The sequence below is a fragment of the Kogia breviceps genome, chromosome 1 (genome assembly GCF_026419965.1).
Source record: "Kogia breviceps isolate mKogBre1 chromosome 1, mKogBre1 haplotype 1, whole genome shotgun sequence".
Taxonomy (NCBI): domain Eukaryota; kingdom Metazoa; phylum Chordata; class Mammalia; order Artiodactyla; family Physeteridae; genus Kogia; species Kogia breviceps.
Window position 1 is genome coordinate 187,724,094 of NC_081310.1, and position 24,716 is coordinate 187,748,809.

Below are 24,716 nucleotides of genomic sequence, written 5' to 3' on the forward strand. Positions count from 1 at the left end.
ATTTGTGCGCACCTTGCCGCTTGTTCTTCGCCTGGCTTTGTCCCTGGCTTGGAGCTCACCAAGGAACCTGGCCAGGTGACATTTCCTGACGTTCATGTCCAGGTTACAGCAAAGAACAGTGCCTAATCTGCCCCTCGAGCCTGCTCACTGCAGAACCAATTGGGAGTTAATACATCTGCTGGTCTGGAGAGCTGCTGAAGGAAGCTGATGAGGCTTTGAGATGGGGACTGAGCAAGGCAGCTTTCCAGACTGTCCAGCCCACTTCCACATGCTTTTGACTGTTTTTTGGATGCCTCCACTTGAGACAGACACTGCCATCTGGGAGGGACTGGCTAGTCTCTCCCTAGGAGCTGCGCCGGAGGGCCCACTGCAGACCTCTTGTGTCTGCAAAGCTGCAGCTGCCAGAATGCTTTCGAAAGGGGGGTTTTTGGTGTTTCTACTGGCAGAATGACTCAGACACTCCTGTCTCTCCTTCAACAGAGCGATCAGCAGCTGGACTGCGCCCTGGACTTGATGAGGCGCCTGCCTCCTCAGCAGATCGAGAAGAACCTCAGCGACCTGATAGACCTGGTATGTGCCTTGTCCGTGTGGTCTTATTTGGGGCTGGGGCTCGTACCGGATTGCTTTTGTGTACCCTTTTCCACACACAACTCAGATCCCACAAGACACCTCCTCTGTCTCCACCTAGACACCACCACTGGCTTATGAGATTCCTCCAGAGAGGAGATGGGTTCCCCATGATTGTCATTCTTTCAGTGCCACCTGTGTAATCAAGCCCAAGATAGCAGCTCTAAAGTTGAAACTACCTGTCCCTTTCCCCCCAGCTGCCTTCTTTTCACTTTTAGAGGCTTACCTTTAGGCCCAGGGAAGAAGAGGCCACACAGATCCAGCAGGTGTTCAGCAGTGCCTGGTTCCAGGCTTTACTAGTCTCTTTGCCATTGTGGAAGTCTCTCTAGCCAAAGCAGTACAAAAATCTAGCCTCTCAAATGCTTTGGTGGCTTCACTTCTATCTTGAAATGGCATAAAACACGAAAACGGGCTTTCAAAGAGCTCATCACATCTACTTTTAAAAATATTTGTTTATTCATGCTTATATATGGAATGATTGGTCTCAAAGTGATGCCAGAGATTAACTGCCACCATAGTGTTATTTGAAAATGTTCAGAGTATTCAAAAACACCTATAAAGCTATGGTAAATAATGAAAAGAAGTAAAATAAAGTCAGGCCCCAAGAGCCAGCCAAGTTGGCAGACCATTTGGCCGGTGAGTTCTGGCTCCGGGTCGGAACCTGAGCCCTCCCAGGTCGTCCTCTGTTCTTCTCACTGTGTCCCCCATCTTCTTGGATGTAATTATCAATTGCCAACCATTGCTCATCGACGAGATATCTTTTAAAATAGTAGCTTGAAAACTTGTTCATGTGCTATAGCGATACATTTAGTTCCGTTGTATGCATGCATTCAGAACAGTTTTACTAGGGGAAAACATTACGGCAGAAGACTCATGTCTTTCACAGGTAAGACTGTCCGCAGCAGTCTGCAAGGTCCGTTGTGCAGCTATCTGTGTATTTATAGAGACACAGACTCCCAGTGAGAGGCAGCTCTGTGAACAGAGTCGAGCCTGTGGATGGAGTGGTGAACTTGCTTGTTTTTCCATGTCATAATTCAGGAAATGAGGTGGAGGAGGTTTCTCAAGGTAAATAGCCCTGATGAGAAAGCCAGCTACAGGTGCTTGTGCTGGAAGCACCCAAGCTATCTGCCCAGCCGTTTTAGATGACTGTTAAAGACCAGAATGCTGAATTGTGATGCACGCGAACCCACCATATGCTTGGAAGGTGGTGGGGGTGGGGGGGGATGCCACACCCAGAGCCCTGGGCAGGGAGGGTGGGGCGACGTAGATGGCTGAAGTGGCCTTGATGTGTAAAGAAGAGGTCTGGCTGGCAGGCGCTTTGCTCCTGTCACTTCTTGCTCTGTGGGGTCTGATTCTCTGTGGCTTGTTCTCAGATTTTTCTGGGGTTGCCATACATACATTTGGAGTTTTATGTGAAAGATCCTAATTTTTAAACATTGGCTCAAGCATTGGATGGTCGTGTGAAATGTGAGTCAGAGAAACGGTCTCTGTTGGGAAATGATGGAATATAAAGTTGGATGGGTAGGAGGTATCCTTGGAAGTCAGCAGGAGGGCTTGGATTTGATGTGGAATTGTTGCCGTCAGCCCACATCCTGCACTTTGGACACGGCGTGTTGTGCTAAGCGTTTTCCTCGCGTGGCCTCATTTAACTCTGAGCAGTCCTGTCAGGTAGCACCAAGTGCGGTGTGCCTTGTTTTTCTTGGTTGGAGAGTTTGGATTGAGCAAATGCGGAAGTGGCTGGGCAGAAGCCGTGGGTGGGATCAGGTCCCTAACCTGGTCAGCTGCAGAGGCTGATGCTGCTTTTCCACTGAGCACGACAGTGTGCCCGGCTGCGTTTAAATTCAGTTTGCCAATTTAGTTATTACTGTATTTTAGAAATAGACCAAGAATAGAAGTAAGAGGTGAGCAAATTTTTCTCAGTAGAGTCTTCTTGGTGTTTCACAGGCTATTTTGTTCTTATGGCAACTGAAGTGTTTTCCTATAGCTGTGTCGCTTCTCTGTGACTCGCTCGTCACTGTTGCAGAGATGTGCGTGTAGCTACTTCTGTGGAAACCTGGTCAGCTGGTATACCAGTGCTGTCTATACCAGTTTTACTTGGGCTCAGCAGGGAAATTACAGCATTGATGGTGAATGAAAGAGCCGTGTCAAGGGCCGTGTCACCTTGGCCAGGTGGGAATGGTCCTGAGGGTTTAGTTTGCAGGAGGACACTTAGACCCAGGTTGACGTCCCACGCTGTATCTGGCCCTGATGTGCGATGTGTAGTATGTGACATCCCAGAGATTACTGTCAGAGTGCGCTGCTTTCCCACTTGTCACGCTGTCCTCTGTAGGATGTGACTGGAGAGGGGATGGAGGCAGGTGTAGGTTGTGGGGTCCACAGCTACCGTTTGTTGAACACCTGCTATGTTCTCTGGACTGAGCTGGTTGCTGCTGTTTGTGCTGTTTATCATTTCATCTAGTTTTCACAGTACCCCTCTAATGCACATAAGACCACTGCACCTTTACTGGATGATGTAGACTCTGAGGAAGAAGCAGGGTGCTACTCTGGCCAACCAAGCAGCACCGGGAATCCTCCTGCCGGGATAACTGCTGGGTACCTTTAGGTCGAATCACGTAACACTCAGAGCAACAGATTAAATATGGTGTGTCTCCCTCATCCGTCCGTCTTTCCTGTTTGGGGGGAAAATGTTAAATAATTTAATTCATTTCTAATCGGAAATATTTTAAATATAGATGTATTATGGAACATAATTTAAAGTTCACATAATTAAAAGAAAACCAGAGACTTGAAAGACGTTCCCTACCTTGAGCCGGGCCACTCCGACTGCGCAGTTCTCTCTGGTCCGCTGCTTCCTGGAGGGCCTGGGAGGCACCGACTTCCCCTCGCCAGGTTGTGCGGGACCCGCCTTGGTCCCCATCTACCCCCAAAGGCTGAGCAAGAGGCCATGATGGATTCCCATCGTCCAGGATGGGCTGGGGAGTTGGTATTCTCATTAATTTTTAAATTTGAAGTATGATGAGTATCAAAATGGAAGTGGAGCCTGACTTTTCACTGAATTAGGGTCTGATAAGGCATGGCCTCGTTAAAACTATATTGAGATGCTTCAAAAGCCATTTGAGGCCCCTGCTATGCACTGTAATGCGTAAGGAGCATTTGGGTTGGTTTTGTAGTCCTGGAAATTACTCCTTTGAATGTTTTTCTTTCATCACTGCTATTTTTCTTCCATTTTCCCTGGGAATGACTGATTTTCATTTTGTTCTGTTTTTTGTTGTTGTTTCTTTTTAACTGGATTTGCAAAATTTTTTCATTCCTGTAAGAGTCAGTTTGTGCTGGGTGTACCGCTGTGGCTCTGAAGTTCGCTTGTAGTTTTAGTTCCTTCCCAAAGCTGTAATTTTAGAGAACTCGCCCTGTCATGGGTCTCCTAGAAGCAGTGCATCCGGGCCTTTGTTCCGTGTAATCTGGGATCAGTCACGTTTTCAGAGCAGCTAACGGCGCTGGCCCCGGTGCATAGCACTGCAGTCACTTCTCCTGTGCTCACCTGCCGCAAGTAATGACGGGGAGGTGGAGGTGGTATTCTAAGACTGACGAGAATGTCCGGATTTGCCAGCAAACCCCATGAAGGGAACGGTCGGCGCCAGAGAAAATGTGGGGAACTTATCCGGTCCACCAGTGGTCCGATTACAGGGGAGTATTAAAGAGAAATGTGGCGTATGCTTGGCAGCTAGGCCGAGGCAGCCCGATTTATCATGCCAGATCGGTTTTCTTTTCTCTTTCTTCTTCCCACTGTCAGAGCTTGTGCTGCTTGGGATTATGATGCATGCTCTGATTGGTGGGAAGTGACCTTCCTTTGCAGATGGCCAGAGCATCATTTTATTACATATTAATCCCACTGTGCTAGAGTGAAGCCAGCCGAAATCCGTTGCTAAGCTGTTTCAGAAATACCCACAGGTCCATGTGGGCCAAGAATCATGTGACGTTAAGATGCGCCCTCAGCTTCCTAAACTTTGACCTTCTATGGCTTTACTCTGCACACCGGCAGCAAGAGCCAGAACTTCTCCGCTGGGGTGTATTTTGAGCCCTGAGCTGAGGAAGGAGTTTGTTTCTGCAAATTGGCACCCAGCAGGCCGCCGTCCTTTGCCTTTTTCAGAGCCAACCAAAAATAGACCTAAATCTGTTTAACCAAGTGGAAAAGTCTTTGCTTGCAAACGTTGGTCACTTCATTTTTTTATTCCTTCTCTCGACTTTGCTTACAGCCACCTGAAGATCCAGCTCTTGGGTGTCCCCCAACAAGAGGGACAGCACCCAGGCCATCCCTCCAGGCCTGTGCGTTAGAGGTGGAAGAGCCATCCTGATGCTCTGAGCAGGGAGTTGAGAACTTGGTCGGTTTTCATTTCAGCATAGTTCTTTTTAGCAACCAGAATTGCCCTCCAGAAATAGAAAGGGCCAGCCTCAGCAGTGCCTGTGCTTTGAACAGCTCACAGAAACTGTCCACCTGTAGGTAGTGCAAGGTCTGCAGGGAGATTACCACTTGACAGACTAGAAGGCTGGCGTGCACGGGGCGCACCTAGACGTGGGGGATCCTGAACCAGGGAGTGGAGACCTCCAGCTGGTGCTGCCGAGACCTGCTCTCCGTGCGGGAAGCAGCCCGTGGAGCCAGGCTCACACACCTTTGTGACTGAAATTTGAGGCTGATGTTATTATTTAACAGTCACTGATATCATTGATTATCTGCCTCACCTCTGCTAAGCATTGTGAGTTTCCAGTGCCTAATAGCTGAACCTAGGAAATCTGGAACTGATTTTCCCAGTGATAGCTGTGTGGAGTAAAACTCACAACTCAAACTCAGTTCTGTCCCCAGAGGATGAAGATGTGCTGGGCCCGGGGACCCTAAGGCCAGACGTGATCTGGTTCATCTGTGGTCAGGAGGGACCAGGCCCGTGTTTTCTTCCTGCCTGGCTTCCCAGTTACCGTCGCTGTTTAAAAATAGTCTCGTTACCAGCATGTTTTCCTCCTTTGTTTCGAAGACAGCATTTAAAATGTCTTCTTCCTGAAGAGGTCTTAGACTAAATAGGCGAAAAGTGAGTGGATTCAGTCAAGATTTACTGAGCACCTCCTGTGAATCCGACACGGTGCTCGACCCTGGAAGAAGTGCAGCCTCTCTTCCTCGTCTTCTCTTCCACAGGGAAAAAAAAAATGCAGGGATCCTAGAGCTTGATATTTAAAATGACCTTGGCCGGATCCTCTCAGCCCTTGGGTCTGGACCAGCTAATCAGCTCTGAGGACAGCTGTCAAGAGTCGCAGAACTGAGTTATTCTGCCTACAAGCATTTAACATCTCCCTGTGCCAGACACCATTCTGGATGCCGGGGGTACGAGATGAAAGGCCTGGCTCCGCAGAGCTGACATTTAGTGGGGGAATTCCGGCAAGATTTTCTGGAAGGTGGAAGGCTTGGCCACGCCAGCTTTGCACGCCGTATCTCCCTCACAGATCACAGCAGGCACGGTTATTTGTCTTCACTTCTGCGCAGAAGTAGTCTCGGCTCTCCGGTGAGTTTCGCCCTCCCTTCTGCCTCCTTGCTGGCCACCTTCCTCCTGGCCTTTTACTGTTTCTCAGATTCTTTTCCCAAAGCGTTCCTGACAAAGTATTCCTGACAAGAGCAAACACTTATCTTTGGAGTTCTGAGGGCAAAGCCCAAAGTGGCTGCCTCTGGCAGAGAATTTTATGTTTTGTCTTTTTAAAAAAGAATTGCATTCCAGTTCATAACATGCCCACATGCAAGACATTTTAACATAAAAAGAACACTTTCTTCACCGAAGCCTCGAGTCCAGTTGGCGCTCCAGGAAGTAGGGCACTCCATCCCCACGCCCTGGTGCTCTGGGACCTTGTTGGAGATGCTCAGCCGGGCTTTGTGCCCGAGCCTGCCCACAGTGTTTCGTTTCCCTGCTGTCGGCCCCTGGGAGCCGAGGGGAGAGGGGCTCCCGACCCTGGGGCCAGGGCTCTGTAGGCCCGCCAGGCCCAGGTGAGGAGGGGGCCTTCGCTGGTACCTGGGCAAGTTCCCTTGGGTTTCTGTTGGAGGTGGGAGCGCTTGGCTTCCACCCTTGCATTTGTGGTGGGGTCTACGGGGGAGTTTTCTCCCCTAGGCCACATGTTGTCTCTGGAGCAGGCACAGGGGAATGGATGGAGTAGTCGGTAATTATGCAGGGACCCCTGAAAACAGTCTGTCGCACTGATGTTTGTGAGCTCGTTCTGAGTTCTGAGCTTTCCTACTGACGACTGTGCCGCAGTTTCGGTTTTACAGGGGGAAAAGCATTCCAGCCAAGGGCCCCCAGCAGTATTTTAATGAACTCCATTCCTTGGAAAGTTGCGGTGAGCCTTTTCATGCAGACGTTTTGCTCTTTGAATGGACTGCAGCTGTAGTGACTGAAGCAAGGCCGAGGGAGAAAGCGGACCCCGGACTCAGGGTGCTGGACTGGCCCTCTGTTCCCCACCCAGGGTGTCTCTGCGGAGGGAGGTGGCCTTTCACGACCCCAGCCTGTTGCTGAGGCGAGGACTCTGCCACCCGATGGTGATTTATGTTAAGGTGGAGCTAGGCAGCCCTTCTAATAAACTAGGGCTAAATGTTGTGATTTGCTTAGAAGGAGGAAATGGGGCTTCCTGGGGGGCCCTCACCCGACCCCCCCATAGATATGGTGGAAGTTTTTTGAAATTCTGATGAGTTCTGTTATATGCAGAATAATAGACCCTCATATGATCCAGTTAAGGAGGACGTGAATTGCCTCCTGAACATGCAGTCCAGACCTGTTAAAACTTGAAACCGAATGAATAAAGGAGAAGAGTACAGGGTCATTTGCTTTCTTGTGTGTGTGTATTCCTCGGGGAGCAGGGGCGGCTTTGCTCCCGGAGACTGTCCTGAGCTTTCTAGAACAGTTGAGGCAAATTACCCACTATGGCTGCGGGCTTGAACTTCTCCAGAGCTAGGTAATTTGAAAGTTAGTTGTCTCCCATCTCCCTTAATGTCAGCCACCCAGTAGTATGCTTTTGTTATTTTTCATAGGATATTATAGAGTTCAAAATAAAAATTATTTTTTGTTGGGTCTCAGATTTAGAATTTGCTTCTCCCCTCTTTTCATTCTTCATAAAATCTTTTTCAATGGATGACATGGGAAAATAAATTGCTTTCATGGAGATCCATCAGATGTCAAAAGCACTGATATATATGGGCCTCGTTATTAATACATTTCATCCATTACCTTGTTTAATCTCCACGGCCACTCTGTGAAGCGAGGGGGGGGTCCCCTTTTATAGATGAAACTGAGAATGTCCCAGCACCCCATGAGTCCCATACCTGATCTGTGACCGAGAGGAGAGTCTTGTCCGTTGAATTGCTATCTTTAAAAATGAAAACATTACAGTATGTCATTTCTCATAGGTCCTGCTAGGGCCAGACTGTCTTCTAAGGTGAAACTATAAAAGACATTTGTGATGGGGGCAGGGTAGGCACCGTGGAACTTGTTAGGTACCTCAGGACAAAAGATGTGTAGAATCTCTCTTCTATCTCTCCTTTCAGAGTTCGGTGAGCAAACAAACTGCTGCCCGATTCTGCACGGCCTGGCTGTTGGAGCAGCTGTGCCGAGGTGACTACCTCCAACCCCCCAAAACACACACACACACACACACACACACACACAGTGTGCACTGTGTCTGTTGGGGGGTGGCCTGCTCCTTACAAAAGCATGTTGCCCAAACCCAAGTAGTATGTCCCTATCTCTTCTTGTGGTTGATTAAGCCAGTCTAAAAGTTTTAGGAAAAGCAAGTTCTTGCACTGCAGGATCTAAAGGGATGGGTCCGGAAAGTGACTGCTTTTAAATCGAATGTACCAAAGTCAGCATACACACCAGCATAAACCGGTTAGAATATATAAGGTGCCAGGGGATGGGAGGGCAAAATCCCACTTGTAACAGCAGAACAACATGCCACCTGGGAATAGGCTTCCCACAAGGCAAGTCGGCCGCGCGTGAAGAGCCTGCACAGTTCGGAGGTAAGGGCAGAGCGGATGCGGCCCGAGAGCTCCGAAACAGGCCCCGGGATGTAAGAACTTCGGGGGCGTCACAAGTGATGGTCACAGTTCACTGCGAGAAAAGAATTGATTCTTCAGTAAAATTGCTGGAACGGCTAATAGTTTTGAAGGAAAACAAGCTGAATATCTATTGCATGGCACGTACTCATACTCCTGATGGATTAAGGAACTAATATTAAACGAACATGAAAGAATCAGAGGGAAAACGTCAGTGACGTTTGATGTTGAGGTGGTGGGGGAGGCCTTTATAAGGCATAGAAGCTAATGCCAACGTGAGGGCTTTGAAATGTGCAAATTTAACTTAAAAGTTTAATCAAAAAAAACTTAAAAGGCGAAGAACAAACTCTGAAAAATACTTGTAGCCTCTGGCAAAGACTGCATCTCCTTAAATCTTCAGAAAACACCTTCTGAGGTTGTTGCTGTCATCCGTCCCTACTAGGCGGAAGCAGCAGCAGGGGCTTCGGCAGCTTCTCCAAGGTCACCAGGTAGCGGTGAAGGAGCCAAGCTGTGAACCCAAGCAGCCCAGGGCCCTCCGCCGCTGTGCACCGTTGCCTCCACTAATGAGACAAGTAGGAATGCTGTGTGGGACAGAGCAAGGTGTACAGGGGAGGCCGTGCAAAGGCCTAGTCCGCAAACGAAACGAGATAGGCTGGCTGGGAGAGTCTCCTTCACTGCTGACCCCTGTTTCTGCTCAGTGGATGGATTTTATTTCCTCCTGGATGCAACTTACACTTTTCCCGACTTCCATGAAATTGGTCAGCTCGCCTTGGTGTTGAGCCTCTTGAGGAACTAAGACAGAGAACAGTTGAGGAAACCTGACGCATTCTAATGACCTTCTAGGAGCTTCTCCTCCAGATTGTCATGTTGAAGGTTCTGAGAAGTCCTGCAGTTAGCAAAGGAAAAGGGAGAAAAGAACCCGTTTTCCTTTAACTCAGCATTTCTCTAACTCACTTTCATGCAGTCCACTTCGGAGAACACTGGTTTCCTGGAAAGGTTCATAACCTACATCCAGGTCAGATGACCTGGATTCTAGATCCGTTTGGGCAATGGGTCCTAAGTGTGATGTTTAAATTTTCATAACTGTTTGGTAAAGTGTCGTGGAAAGAAACAGCTTTTCTTGTTGCTTTTTTCAAATAGAGAACTAATTCCTTCAATAGGAGAGAGAAAGCGCTACGTACATTAAGCAAGTCTTATTGGAAGCCAGGAGGCCTGGGTTGCGGCGTTGGGTGCCACCAGCTTGTTCTGTGACCAGCAGGTCTCTCTGGGTCTCCGGCTCCTCCTCTGTGAAGTGAGGGCCAGATGGTCTCAGGCTCAGAATCTGAGTTCTGTTGCCCAGCACTAAAAGAACATCACCATGGATACCCTTGTGTCGATGTCACTGCTTTCAGGATCCCCTTTTGCTGGCAGAAGAGGGTCTGTGAGAACATAACCTGCCCCGAAGGGTAACTCTGGGGAGAAAGGCGAGCAGGTGGGGCCCCTGGCACACCCCCCTCCCCCGCCCCTCCGGTCAGGCAGAGCTGAGGCGGACCCGACTTGAATCCCTCCTGGGCCGCCTTCCAGCTTTGCGAGGCAGGTCACCTCACCTCCACAGTCGCCTCCGGTACACAAGATGGGCATAAGAAGCCTGCGTTCCCGGGGCAGTTGGGAGGGCTTGGGAGTGTGTGTGAAGTGCTAACGTGTGCAGGAAAGACGGGTGCCTAAAAAAATGCTCACTGATGCTTTTACCACCTTCACTGGCTTCCGAGGACCTGTTTGCTAACCCCCGGGTCCTGCCTGCCTGGGGGCTGTGCCCCGACGTTCCAAGCAGCCTTCCCGGCTGTTTTCACAGGTGGACACAGCCCCGGCTTTGATTGCGTGGGGGTGGGGTGTTATGACCCGGCACAGGATCGGAGGGACTTGATTGGTTTCACCCGGAAGGGAGGTGGTGACGAGGCCCTCCGTTTCAGATGGGCTTGGACACCCACCGCTCCCTCACCCGCCACCTTTCCTGAGTTCTCAAGTTGGGATCCCTGCACGGAAAGCTGGGAAACGCCCTTGCCCGCCACCCCAGAGCCAGTGGAGCGGGCCAGAGTCAGACTGTGGCTGACGGGCTTCGTGACTAGTAACAAGGCCTGTCATGCCACAGAGGCGGGGGTCATCTGAGAGCACACTTCTTGGTCTGCCCTGGCGGGGCGTGGGCTCCCTGGGTGGCGTGGGTCTCTTGCACTCCCCTGGCTCATGGCTTGGGCAGTCACTCCTCTCACTGCTCCAGGTAGTTGGATGGTCTTACGAGGTGGAGAGGGGTTTTAAGGTTGATCTCAATGTCCAAGGACAAGCCAGCAGGCATTGTCACCTGCCAGGTCATTTGACCTCATGACCTTCACTCCAGCCATCCAGGGGTGCCACCCAGGTACCTCTCTGTATATCATCCAGTACAGGCCGGCCATGAGCTCTCAGCCCCCAGGATCCCTTTCTCTATTACCCAGCGTCGTGCTTTCTCATGCCTTCACTTGCATTCACTTTACATTTGCACCTTATCAAGACTGCTCATTTCTTTTCCCTGGCTTGAAGCCCCATCTCTAGTTTTTTTTTTTTTTGGTGATATGCGGGCCTCTCACTGTTGTGGCCTCTCCCGTTGCGGAGCACAGGCTCCGGACGCGCAGGCTCAGCGGCCATGGCTCACGGGCCCAGCCGCTCCGCGGCATGTGGGATCTTCCCGGACCGGGGCACGAACCCGTGTCCCCTGCATCGGCAGGCGGATTCTCAACCACTGTGCCACCAGGGAAGCCCCCATCTCTAGTTTTTATCCTCCTCCTCCCCGCTGCCAGTGTAACCCCCAGACACCCCTTTTCTCCAGCTGGAGAACCCCCAAGTCCACACCTGAGGGTCTTTCACAGTCAGCCGGCAGTGGTCCTCTACTCCATGACTTCTGTCCCCTCTTGAGCCTCTCCTGAGTCTGCTTCTCGTGGTGGGGAAGCTATTTTAGCATCTCACCTGCTCTTGCCTGTTCATACCCCCAGTGCCTGCGCCACCAGCCAAGGAGTGGAAGTTTGGGGCGTGGGCCGGAAGCAGAGTGCCCGTTTATTTTGCACTCTCCTCCGAAACAGATGGGTTGTTTAATGGTTCCCTTCTCCCCGTCCCCTCCTCTCCCCTTTACACTGCCATTTGCCAGGTTAAAGCAGCCTATTTTCATATACTTGGAGATCAAGCTTCTGTAAAATTCTTGGTTAGGTGTTTGTAGGGCAAGTCTTAGTCTGAGACCGGATGGCCGACATGTCTGCTAAGGAGCAGTGGGGTGTGATTCAGTTGAACGCCTTTCAGTCTGAAGCCCCAGCCAAACTCTGCTCTCATCTTCATCACGTCCTAGCTGTGTGTCCTCGGAGCCTTGACTTCCCCGTCTAGGAGGTGGGCCTGACGACCCTGACCTCGAGAACGAAAGATCGTGTATGTAAAGCTTGAGCATAGTACCTGGCTTAGGGGGGCTGCACGGGATTCTGAGGTCACATCAGATTTGCACGAGTGCGGTGTGGTCAGCGTGCAAATGAATTAAAACCGTGCTGGTCTCCTGGCTTTCATTGATCACCATCAGATGCCAGAGACTCTTCTAGACACTTTATACATTTACCACAAGGTTAGTCTTCTATAGCCCCATTTTACAGATGAAGAAACTGAGAAACTTAATGAGTTGGTCAGAGCCACACAGCTGATTAGTAAGTAGCAGCGTCAGGGTCCCCAGGCCCATCCAGTCAGAATCCTGCCCTTCTCCTGCCTGCTGGCTCTGCCCACAGCTCCCCCAGGAACAGCTTTCTCCTTGTCACTGCAGGTCCCAGCGGACGGCTGGCTCTGAACGCAGATGGAAGCGTCCACGGTAATGCTCATATGGTCCCCACCTCCAGGCAGCGGCTGCCACCAACTCAGCAGCACCGCCCGTTCCTGTTTTTTGTTGTTGTTGTTGTTGGGGGATTGGAGGCGGGGGGAGGCTTCCCATTGCTCGTGTAAAGGAGTAAGAGGTTCAGAAAGGGTGCAGGGGTGAGGGATGATTCCACCCTCCTCCATTTTTGGGTCAGTGGCCCTCATCAGGCCGGACACTTTTTATTCATTGGTCGGACGGCTCACAGTTGCCCCTTTGCCACATCTGTTGCTGCCTTCCTGGGCCCGTCACACTCACAATTAAGGTTCATTAGAGACCCTGTCAATCACAACATGCACAGAACCTGCCCGTGAGAGGCCTCACGAAGGGGCCGTCCAGCCTGTGGCCCCCCTTTGCACATGATTACCGACCAGACTCTGGGTGTGTGGTGAGCAGGAGAAGAGGTATGAGTGGCACTGGGGACACTCCAGACTTCCGGGTCCTCGCGGGCCCGTTACCTTCTATGTAATTGAAACCTTTAAGCTAAGGGCAGAATTGATGTTAGAGGTGGCGGTGGTAGGAGTTATGTCAGATGGAGGCTTTGGAGCAAGTATTTGACAGCAGGTTACTCAGAGGAGAGATTCGAAGCCAAATACAGAAGAGATTTAATTATCGTTAATCTCCCTGTCCCCTCCTTCTGGAATGTACAGTCACACTTAATTACTGTTGACTGGAAGCTAAAATAACACTCTGGGTTCAGAACAGAACCCTTCAGGAGATTTGCCCCAGGCTGGAAACGATTATCCTTCACACGAGTGGGTTTTCCTCTTTTCTGTGTGTTGAAAACAGTTGGGAGTAGGGATGTGCCCCCGGCAGTGTAAGTTGCTCACCTGCTACTGCCTCCCCAGCATCGTCCTCCCCGTTTCCCTGAGCTTCCTGTTTCTCAGCGCTGTGTGTTAGGGAAGCCACATCTCCCAAGTTGTGTCACACAGCAGGGGTTGGCTTAGAGCACTTCCTGTTGATGGTGTGCTGTAATTTTGTATTATTAGCACCCAAGGGCCCGCTGGATTGGAAGCACCTGTGGGGTGTAACCACGCACGTCCATATCTCCAGGCCCTGCGCAGTGCCTGGCCATGTCATCGATGCTAAATACTTATTAGTTAACCATCCAATAATTTATGCAAGGAAGCGAATGATGACTTTGCCTCATTCTCAAAGAGGGCAGCTGTGAGGACTGAGTAGCGTGGCTCAGGGGCTTGGGGCGGTGTCGGGTTGCAAGTGAGCGCTCAGTGTCAGTGCAAACTGCTGTGACAATGAAAAAAGATGCTGGCCAGCTCTCCTCGTGGCCTTGATGACAGCAGGTAGTGAGTGGAGGAGAGGTTCAGTGACAGAGCAGCTTGAATTCTTGGCCTTGCCCGTTAGAGTTCAGCTGTCCTTTTTTGTTTGTTTGTTTTGTTTTTTTGTGGTACGCGGGCCTCTCACCGCTGTGGCCTCTCCCGTTGCGGAGCACAGGCTCTGGACGCGCAGGCTCAGCAGCCACGGCTCACGGGCCCAGCTGCTCCGCGGCACGTGGGATCCTCCCGGATCGGGGCACGAACCTGTGTACCCTGCATCGGCAGGCGGCCTCTCAACCGCTGCGCCACCAGGGAAGCCCCAGCTGTCCTTTTAAGGAGGAGTGTGCCCCTTGTCAGAGTGGCCTGCTTTTCCCCCTGGGCCCAGCCGGTAGGTGAGTGCTTCCTGACCAGGCTCTAGGAGATGCTGCCGGCTCCCCGCCGGGAAGGGGGCAGTGGGGTGGGCTCAGGCCTCCTCAGTCTTAACGCCAATACCTCTAGTACTTTACCTCGTGGGTCTCGACAGTGAAGGCCTGCGTAAGCAGGCGTGTGACGGCTGGGGGTCCGGGAGAGAGGCAGGCCCCAGCGGCGCTGGGTGTGGCTCAGACCGTTGGAGACCAGCGGAGTGCCCGAAGTGGTCACTTGGAAAGAGCGCTGCCCACCCCCGCCCAGCCTGTCGGCTGAAGGTGCGTTTATCCTCATGGTAGAGCAGTCCAGTGAGCACTCTCTTGCTGCCACCCCAGCGTAGATCACTGGCTGCCCCTGCCAGCCTCTGGGCCTCTGTGCCTGTGGCCCCCCACCTGCCCCAGCTCGCGTTCTGCAGCTAGAGTCGCCATTCCACGCGTGGTGCCGGTCATGACCCTCCGCGGCCCTTCACGGCTCCGCAGTGTCATCGGGGCCGAGCCCAGACAGCGGTCTGGGTTTGAGAACTCTTGATCGGGCCCCGTGCACCCCTCCTGCCTTGCCCACGGCCCCTCTGCTCCAGCCGTACTGACCTGCCCTAGGTTCTCCCAGAGGCCCCGTGGCCTGTCTTGTTGGGTCTTTGTCCGTGCCGTCCCCTTTACTGGGAACACATCTCACACCCACCCTGCTTGTCCGGCAGCCCGCCGCTCGGGCCCCACTCTCCACCCCCCCCCCCCCCCCCACCTCATCACCCGGCCACGGCGCTCACCTTTACTCTTGGCGGGAGTGGCTTAATTATAGGAATCGGCCGCTGCCCACTCGGCTCTCTGAGGGCAGGGATCTCATGGCTGCTCTGTTCACCTTTGTATCCCCAGTGTGTGGCACGTGATGGACACTCAGGGAAGGCTTGTTGGAGCCCCTGCTGAGTGCTAGAGCCTGAGCCGAAGCCCTGGGGTCAGAGTGATAAGTGCAATGAGATTTGTCTTCAGAGCCCGCACAGTCGTGGGGCGGGAGGGGGAACAGATAGATACCCAGGTGGATCCACTAGAAGGATTCCCATGAGAGGAGCCTAGCGTTCTGTGGAAGCACCACCGAGGGGCGCCAGGCCCACCCTTGGTGGGTGGGTTTCAGGGAAGGCTCCTCGGAGCAGGTGGAGCCTGAGGCAGGCCAACAGGACGCTAGGAAGGGAACCAGCCAGGCCGAGACTGAGCAGGGGCCGTGTGTGTTCCCGTCCCGATCACGGCCCGTGAACCGATGCCTGGTGAGCCGTGGGCACTGGCTCAGGCCTTGTGGATCCCTTGCCAAAGGGCAGGTGATGGGCGCACACTCCAGTTTTGCTGAGGATCAGCTGTTGGTTGCCGCTCAGACTTTCTAGGTGGATGAGGGAAGGGGCGGAGATCAGTTGGCTACCTGTGATTTCCAGATGAGGGCTGGGAAATGGTTACTCCACGTGCCCGTCTGCCTCTGGAAAAGCCCACATCAGTCCTCTCCTGGGAAGCAGCGAGCTTGCTGGGCAAGTGCTTTCTGGAGCTGCCAGTGCCACCGGCCTTTATCTTGTCTGATCTCGCAGACACCTGGGACTTCCTGAATCCGATCAGTCAGGCGTCCTGTCAAGTCCGGGCGCCTCCTTTGCAGCTCTGGTCAGTAACAGCTGCTGCCCCTGAGGGAACCCAAAGTCAACTCTCGACTTTCCGTTTTTCCTGAACTCTTAGATTTTGGTGGTGGAGAGGGGTGCAAAATCTATGCCTTTGTTCCTGATCCTTGTCACCCTTACAATTTAAGATTTGGTAACTCTTCTTGTGACTGCTGGGAATCCTCACACAGGGTATCCTCCAAAGTAGAGTTTAATTACCTGTGCCCCAGTGCTGCACGGAATGTCACCATGTCCCCAAAGAAGAGTATCAGCATGGGTGTTGGCCGTTTGGGGAAGACCTTTGCTCTGCTCCCGCCCCTTGGGGGTCCAGGTGTTCCATTTGGATGGAGCAGGGGATATCATTTTTCCATTTTATTACAGATCATTTGCCCAAGTGCAGGATATTTAAGTCCACTGGAAATACTCGTGAGAGTGCTGTGTAATACATGCAGAAATACAGCCCCTAGGTCTGGGCGGGGGGTTGCCCAGGGGTTAGCTTTCCCTGGAATCATGTTTTTGCCTTAAAACTCCTTGCCAGGAGAGCTTTCCTGTGTGCTGTCTGTGGGAAGCACCCTTAGGAAGGAGAAAATCCAGCCTGTCTTCTCCCACGGCCCGGTGGTCCTCTTTTGTTGCTTTAAGGGATCACCGGGACCACTGAAAGGTGGCAGGGGACAAGACCACGTGCTTCCTTCTGGGTGAGAGTGTCAAGCAAATTGGAACTTGTTGATTACCCCATTGCTTTCCACATTCTTTCCATTCCGGAGACCACGGGGAGATTTGCCGATGCTCCCCAGGCTTTGCAAATCTTTCCCTAATTAAAGGGCCTCCCAGCTGCGTGTGCGTAGCTCTTCTGCATCAAATCTCTGCCCTTTGGTGTTTGTGTTTAAAATTCCATCTTTCCGACATGTTTGCCACTCAGCAAGTCTCCTTGAAAGCCCGCACTCTTGTTTGAGGGACGTTTTTTCCTTTTTGGCTTTGATTCTGCCTCTGTACAGGAAATTTAAGTCTCTTTGGAACTGCGTGCACAGATGCTCTTTGGTTATTTGTTGTTGTTAATCTCGTCTGTATCTCACCACAGCACTGGGAGGTGGCAGCGGGTGCTGCTGGTGGCCATGCTGTTGTAACTTCTAGGTGGATGAGGACAAAAGAGCTTCGTCCTCCAGTGCTTCTGTTTAATGGGAGCTGTGCTGCAAGGCCAGGGAAGTACTTTAGAAGGAATCTGACCTAGGTAAAGATCGGGATGTGTTAGCAGGAGGCTAAGCTCTCCCCAGGTGAAGAAGATACCTGGTCCTTGTCAGCTGGAGCCGGAGGCACAATTCATCAGAAATGCACAAAGACCCCTTCCTTGGCCTTGCCCTAATAGAATTCTCCAGTAGGTCTGTCTACCCGCCTGCATTTCAGGAACTGTATGGCATCCTGTTGCTGGGGGCGCTCAGAGAGCAGAGTTTTGTAAAATGCTTGGAGAGAGAGCTTCCATGAAGAGGTCTGAAGAGTCTCTCTCTTAAGTTAGATCCTGCCCTCTGGTTGATGAGAAATATGATACAAGTGAGTTGGAAAGAGATTCCACTTCCCAGGACCAGAAGAGGCAGAAAGCATTTCCTTTCTGAGGGCCGTCAGGAAGCCCTGTGCAGGCTGGCAGGCACTGGCCCTGGAGGAGGAGTGCCCAGGTCACGCCCTTAGAGCATGTCCGGTTTGGAAGACAGATTTAAACCCTTGAGCAGAGCATGGCACACTCCGCCTGCTTTCCCCAACCTTTGAAGTCGGCCGAGAACAGGGTCGGCGAGAAGCAGCTGCGGGTCCTGCCGGCTCGGGGCTGAGGCCACCCGGCAGGAGCCTTGGATCAGTGAAGGGGACACTCAGGTTGATAAAGGTCTGTGCCATGGGGAGCAGGAAAAGCTGGGCTTCCCTTTAGGGAATAGGACTGGGGCAGGGGCCTCTGGGGGCAGGAGAGCACTCCTGGAAGAGAGGGGGAGGTGGTAATTCGGGTTTTATGAATAGAGAACTTTCCTAAGAATTTTAAATTTGAACTGGAATTCGGGAGAAGCGCATGCAGTCAGTCACAAGCCTTTTTCTTCTTCCCCTGTCGTGGGTCATTCACGCGTGTGCACCTTGGAGACAGGCCCAGGGCTTAAGTCAGTTTGGGGTCTCACCAAGTACCTTGCTCAGGAGACGTTTTATTTTAGGAAGAACGTCACAAGCTTTTTTTGTAGAACGTCACAAACTTTTGATGAGTTCATACAGCCATATCCTGGATGGTCATAGAGATGATAAGTAAATAAACTAAGTCTTGCGCTGTGAAACTTTGTAGGATCTTAACACTGGGATGAACCTTACTGGTCATCTAGTCTAGTGGTTTTCAGACATTTTAAAAATTAGTGGAGCCCTCTTTTCTTTTCTTTCTTTTTTTTTTTTTAAGATGTTATGGGTAGGAGTTAATTAATCAATTTATTTTTGCTGTGTTGGGTCTTCGTTTCTCTGCGAGGGCTTTCTCTATTCGTGGCAAGTGGGGACCACTCTTCATCGCGGTGCGTGGGCCTCACTATCGTGGCCTCTCTTGTTGCGGAGCGCAGGCTCAGTAGTTGTGGCTCACGGGCCTAGTTGCTCCGCGGCATGTGGGATCTTCCCAGACCAGGGCTCGAACCCGTGTCCCCTGCATTAGCAGGCAGATTCTCAACCACTGTGCCACCAGGGAAGCCCGAGCCCTCTTTTCAAACTAAATCTTGGGCTTCCCTGGTGGCGCAGTGGTTGAGAGTCCGCCTGCCGATGCAGGAGTAACGGGTTTGTGCCCCGGTCCGGGAAGATCCCACATGCCGCAGAGCGGCTGGGCCCATGAGCCATGGCTGCTGGGCCTGTGCGTCCAGAGCCTGCTGTGCTCCACCAACGGGAGGGGCCCCAACAGTGAAAGCCCCACGTACCGCAAAAAAAAAAGAAAAAAGAAAAAAAAAATCTAAATCTTTTTTTAATAAAGATTTTTTTTTTTTTTGGCTGCATTGGGTCTTTGTTGCTGCGTGCGGGCTTTCTGTAGTTGTGGTGAGCGGGGGCTACTCTTTGTTTCAGTGTGTGAGCTTCCCACTGCAGTGGCTTCTTTTGTTGCGGAGCGCGGGCTTCAGTAGTTGTGGCAGGCGGTCTCAGTAGTTGTGGTGAGCGGGCTCTAGAGCGCAGGCTCAGTAGTTATGGCACACGGGCTTAGTTGCTTCGCGGTATGTGGGATCTTCCCGGACCGGGGCACGAACCCGTGTCCCCTGCATCGGCAGGCGGATTCTCAACCACTGCACCACCAGGGAAGCCCCCCCTCTTACTTTTTTACCACCTTGAGCCCCACCAAGTGCCTCTCCTCTGCCTTGGAGAACCATGACATCCATCTTGTTCAGTTTGGGTCCATTTTATTTTATTTTTTTAAAAGATTTTTTTTTGTTGTGGACCACTTTTTTAAATAGATCTTTATTAGAGTATAATTGCTTCACAGTACTGTGTTAGTTTCTGTTGCACAACAAAGTGAATCAGCCGTATGCCGTATGCCTACACATGTCCCCATATCCCCTCCCTCTTTAGCCTCCCTCCCCTCCTCCCTATCCCACCCTCGAGCTGATCTCCCTGTGCTATGCTGCTGCTTCCCACCAGCCAACTGTTTTACATTCAGTAGTGTATATATGTCGATGCTACTCTCACTTCGTCTCAGCTTCCCCCTCCCACCCCGTTTCCTCAAGTCCACTTTCTGTGTCTCCTTCTTTATTCCTGCCCTGCAGCTAGGTTCATCAGTACCATTTTGTTGCTGGTTTTTTTTTTTTTTATTCCGTATATATGCGTTAGCATACAGTATTTGTTTTTCTCTTTCTGACTTATTTCACTCTGTATGACAGACTCTAGGTCTATCCACCTCACTGCAAATAACTCAATTTTGTTTCTTTTTATGGCTGAGTAATATTCCATTGTATATATGTGCCACACCTTTATCCGTTCATCTGTTGATGGACGTTTAGGTTGGTTCCATGTCCTGGCTATTGTAAATAGTGCTGCAGTGAACATTGTGGTACGTGTCTCTTTTTGAATTATGGTTTTCTCAAGGTATATGCCCAGTGGTGGGATTGCTGGGTCATATGGTAGTTCTATTTTTAGTTTTTTAAGGAACCTCCATACTGTTTTCCGTAGTGGTTGTATCAATTTACATTCTGCTGTGGACCATTTTTAAAGTCTTTATTGAATTCGTTACAATAATTGCTTCTGTTTTGTTTTGTTTTTTTGGCCTCGAGGCATGTGGGATCTTAGCTCCCCCACTAAGGATCAAACCCACGCCTCGTGCATTGGAAGGCTAAGTCTTAACCACTGGACCGCCGGGGAAATCCCTGGCCCATTTTAGAGATGAGGAAACTGAGGACCAGGGCAGCTATGGCTCATCTGGTGATCTAGCCCCACTTCACTGAAGACCCACCTCTGGCTTCCAGGCTGGTGATGCATCCCTACCATGTGCTGCACTAATTTATTCTCATGTAGAAAGCTCTGGGTTGTAAGGGTCAATAGCCAGATAGATACAAGAGTGAAGAGAAAGATAACCCTGCCCCCGGGTTCCTGATGCCCGGGGTCACTTTTTACGAACCTAGAACTTAGGTCACGTAACATATTCTTATCTACTGGAAACCCCAATTTTTTTGTATTTGCATTGAACTTACAGTTCCCTGGAATATGCCTGTGCTCTCTGCTTAGAATATTCTCTCAATTCACCTTTTTTTTTTTTTTAAACAATAGAGATAAAATTGTGATATGTAGATACAATTCACGTACTATAAAATTCACCCTTTTAAAGCGTGCAGGGGCTTTTCAGCATCTTCACGGAGTTGTGTGGCCGTCAGTGTTTGGCGTTCCACGCTGCACTCATTTGACCAGATAGGCACTCCTGCCTCTCAGTCCCGCCGGCTTCTCTGGGACCTCTTCTGCCACATACGTGCTTTAGTCTTTATAACTGAGCTCAGATGTTAGCTCCTCAAGACATGTACCCCAGCCTCCCCTGCTCCTCTTCCCCTCCAGAGAAGCTCTGGGCAACCCCCCTCGTTTCCATAGCATCCAGTACTTCCCCAGTCCAGAGCACAGAGCATGCTGGGGCTTCACTTGTGCCCCGCTGTCTCCTGTTAGACTTTGAGGATGGGGACGTTGTATTTAATCCTTCATACGTTAGGTAGATTTTATCTGGAGGATTTGGGTTTTACTTCCTAATGAGCCAAAGTGGAGAAACAGAGGAGCTCTTGATCCGGGAAGACACAGACAACGAAGGGGAGACATCATTACTCCTGAGCGGGTCTGACTGTTTCCCCAATAGGAAGAGTTGCAGATTTTTCTTTGGCCGCGCGCGGTCATCTTCTCTGGCTGACTTGGTGAAATTAAAACAAAACCTTGATGAGACATCCATCCAGGGGAAGGAATCCAGTGTGAAACATTGTGGCCAGCCAGCCAGGATGATTTTCTGTGCTAAGGGGGGAAGAAAAGCTTGTTCTGGGTACCCTCACGTTAACGTGGCACATCAGTGCCGGGCCCCACCCCCGCTCAGACTCACGTGCCACACACGTGCTCGCACGGCCTGAACGGTTCCACTTGAAAGGGACCGGCAGCGTCACTGGGATTTTGGTGGACTGTTGCACTGCCTGCGTTGTTTAGGAGTTTGTGGTCTGGAGAGTTTGGAGCGACTATATATGGTAGAGAGACCCAGGACTGTGGCATGTGGCTCTGAGCCTCGGCTGCTGCCTCACAAGGTCCTTGGCTTCCCCGGGTGGCTCTGAGGAGTCCTGGGGTGGGATTGCATGGGTTTCCTTGAATTCTGGCTCTGCCACCTGCGAACTGTGTGACCTTAGCCAAGTTATTATACTTATTAACCTCCCTGTGCCTCAGTGTCCTCATCTGTAAATTATGAGGACTTGGCATAAATTGGGATAACAGTAGCACCACTGCTTCGTACGGGGTTGCCATGATGATAAAATGAGGGTGTGTGTTCCGTGCTTAGAAGAGTGTCTCGTGCATAGCAGGCACTTAAAAAAAAAAAGTTTGCTGTTGTTAGGATCACTGCTTTAATAATACTAGTAACACTAAAACGGTAACACTAAAACAGATGGACCCTCAGTCCGGCCCATGAAGTTACATTGTCTTTGCAAAAAGACCATGTGATAAACGAGCTGTTTGAATGTATTTTTCCCTGGTGTTTTTCCCAGAAGGATTTGAGGTGATGTATTAGAATGCACCCAGTGCAATAATGCTTTAACACAGCCTGAGAAAGCAGGACCGCAGGCCGTTCGGGAAGCGATCTCCACTCTGTCCACGCATGCCTTCCTCGCACAGGGGAGGCTATGGGCCCAGCTTCAGGAGGCGCCTGCGTGGGGTGTGAGGGGCAAGGGCCGGCCCCACAGGTCCTCGCAGGGTGGTGGTGCACACCCCGGGGAAGGTGCAGGAGCTCGAGTCTGCATCCGCCTTGGGAGGCCCTTGGTCACAGTGATGCGGTGCCGCCCCAGCTCATCACCCTCTCACTCACGCCCTCGCCCACCCAGCTGGTGCCTAGTCCAGCTCTAGGAGAGGCACTGAAGAGCACTGGGGGGGGGGGGGGGGGGCGCTTCCCACTGAGACAGACATGGGCTTCAAAAAGTCAGAGCTCCACCTGAGTGACCCTCCTTTTCCACAATTCAACCACGGCCCCACCGGCATTTAGGAAGCCCCGCCAGCCTTCCGCTAGGCCCAGGGCCGTCCGGACATCTCATCCCTGCCCTGAGGAAAGACACCCCATCCCGAATCCGTGCGGCCTGGGGCCCAGTCTTGTATAATATGAGCGGCAGGGGCGTAGCCCGTAGATGAGGGGCATCACCTCCGCCCAGGAAACCTCGGGCACACATAGAAGAGGACCTTGAAGGATAACTGGGGGTCACTAGGTAGCACCGGGAGAAGGACAGGCGATTCTGGTGGAGAGACTGTCAGGATGTCGGCTGGAGGGGTGGCTGAGGGGCTCACGGAGAGCCGTGGGGCTGCGGCGGGAGGCTGGGCCCAGGCCGGGTCGGGGAGCTTCCTGCCCGCGGCCGTCCAGGCCGAGGCAGTTGGCTGCCGCATGTGCAGCACCTCCTGAAACCGGCCTGGTGGCTGCGCGAAGCCCTCAGGAGTCAGTGCACATAACTTAGACCCAGTGAGTTTTCTGCCTCTGGCTTCTTAAAGGTGCTTGTGTATCGTGCCCTGTCCCTCGGGGACCAGCCGTTCATTAAGAGGAGCCGGTGGCTTAGAAAGACCCCAGCTTCTCTCAGCGCAGACACAGGTGATGCGGTCGCTCCTGGCCAGGGAACAGTTAATTTAATTAGGCTCCAAGCACCTGGTTCGTCCCCTTCGGGAAGCATCGGGTTACACGTGGACAACAGGAGCCTTGTGTGTGCCCCTGGATGACCCACATGTAGTGATTTCAATTTCCCCTTTCAGTTTGTCTTCTCTTTGTCCTGCCCCTTCCTGACCCTTCTTTAGAAAAGGCTTCTGGCTTCTTACTCCAGCCTGCAAGCTTCTAGAAGGCAAAGCTTTGGGGTATGAATGGCTGAAACCCAGCCCAGGAAGTTTGCCTTTGTTTATTATTTATCTCTGGGGTGGTTTGGGGCACCTGCCTAAGAAAAGAACGGCGGGAGGCTTATTGTTTCTTGAGAAAGCTCTTTGTTGTTAATGGCGCATGGAAAATTGATTTCTTATCAGAATAAAGCATGTGTTGATCAGAAACGCTTTCCTGATGTTGGCGGCTTCCCATGTGTTAGATCCTCAGTGATGAGACCCGGCTGGCAGTGTGTGACCCTCAGGAGCCCGTGCCAGTGGCCCGAATCTGAGGGGCACGGTTCGCACACGTTATGGTGTTGCCGAAATTGGGAGATTGCTTCCTACACTTGCCGTGTACATTTAACAATGTTCTCCTTAAAAGCACATTGTATAATTCGCAGTCTTCAAGTGAAGAAAATGGTCTGAACTTGTACTTAAAGTATACTGTTCTCAGCGTCCAGGGATAGCTTAATTAGAGGAGAGGCCGGATCTGAAACACGAGGAGGGCCGGCGGCCCTGGGGTCAGGCTGTGCTGGGTGGTGGCGCTGGCAGTGGCGCGGGTCCCTGCCCACAGCGCAGGAGTCGGGGTGGGCGGGCAGGGGCCGCGCAGACCCCGAGCTCCCCCCGATTCTCTTCCTTTTCCACCGCCTCTCCTCGGAGCCCCACTGGAAGGGGGAATGGGAGCAGGAGCCGCTCGTCTTGCGGGCCCAGCGGGGCCTGTGCTCTCTGGAATCGCTGGGTCAGAGTCTGGAACTCAGAGTCCGGTTCTGCCTGGCCCCCACCTTGCCGCCTGTGTGAGGCGCTTCCCTGCGCTTGGGTTTTCCCATCCGCACGGTGGGGGTGGGGGTGGGGGGGTCCTGGAGGGTGAGCAAGGTCCCCTGGGCTCCCCCTCCGCTTCCTCAGGCAAACCCTCTGAGTGGGTTTACAGGACAGGGTGAGGTGTCCCCAGTGCGGGGCACCCACACTCGGAGAGGCGTTACATCAGTTCACTTGGAAACTCTGCTTCCAGGGCCCAGGGTGTTTCTGGTGACAACTAAGGTCCTGGTAACAAAGCTGCCGCTGGGCTGGGGCTTCCCTGGTGGTCCATTGGCTAAGACTTCGCGCTCCCAGTGCAGGGGGCCCGGGTTCCGTCCCTGGTCAGGGAACTAGATCCCACATGCCACAACTGAAGATCCCGCATGCCGCAACTAAGACTCGGCCCAGCCAGATAAATAAATATTTAAAAAAAAAAAATTTGCTGCTGGGCAATCGTGGGGAGGACTTTGTTTCCTCCACCCTGATCAG

General features: G+C 51.9%; 1 protein-coding gene across 2 annotated transcripts in view; it reads left to right on the plus strand.

Annotated features, from left to right (window-relative positions):
* The window catches only part of CAPZB (capping actin protein of muscle Z-line subunit beta), a 135,722-nt gene that overhangs the window by 60,905 nt on the left and 50,101 nt on the right, over positions 1–24,716 (plus strand). For both annotated transcript variants that reach the window (XM_059083706.2, XM_059083713.2), the window contains exon 2: positions 481–570. In XM_059083706.2, the coding sequence (XP_058939689.1) occupies positions 481–570 (90 nt within the window). The remainder of the gene's footprint in view (positions 1–480; positions 571–24,716) is intronic.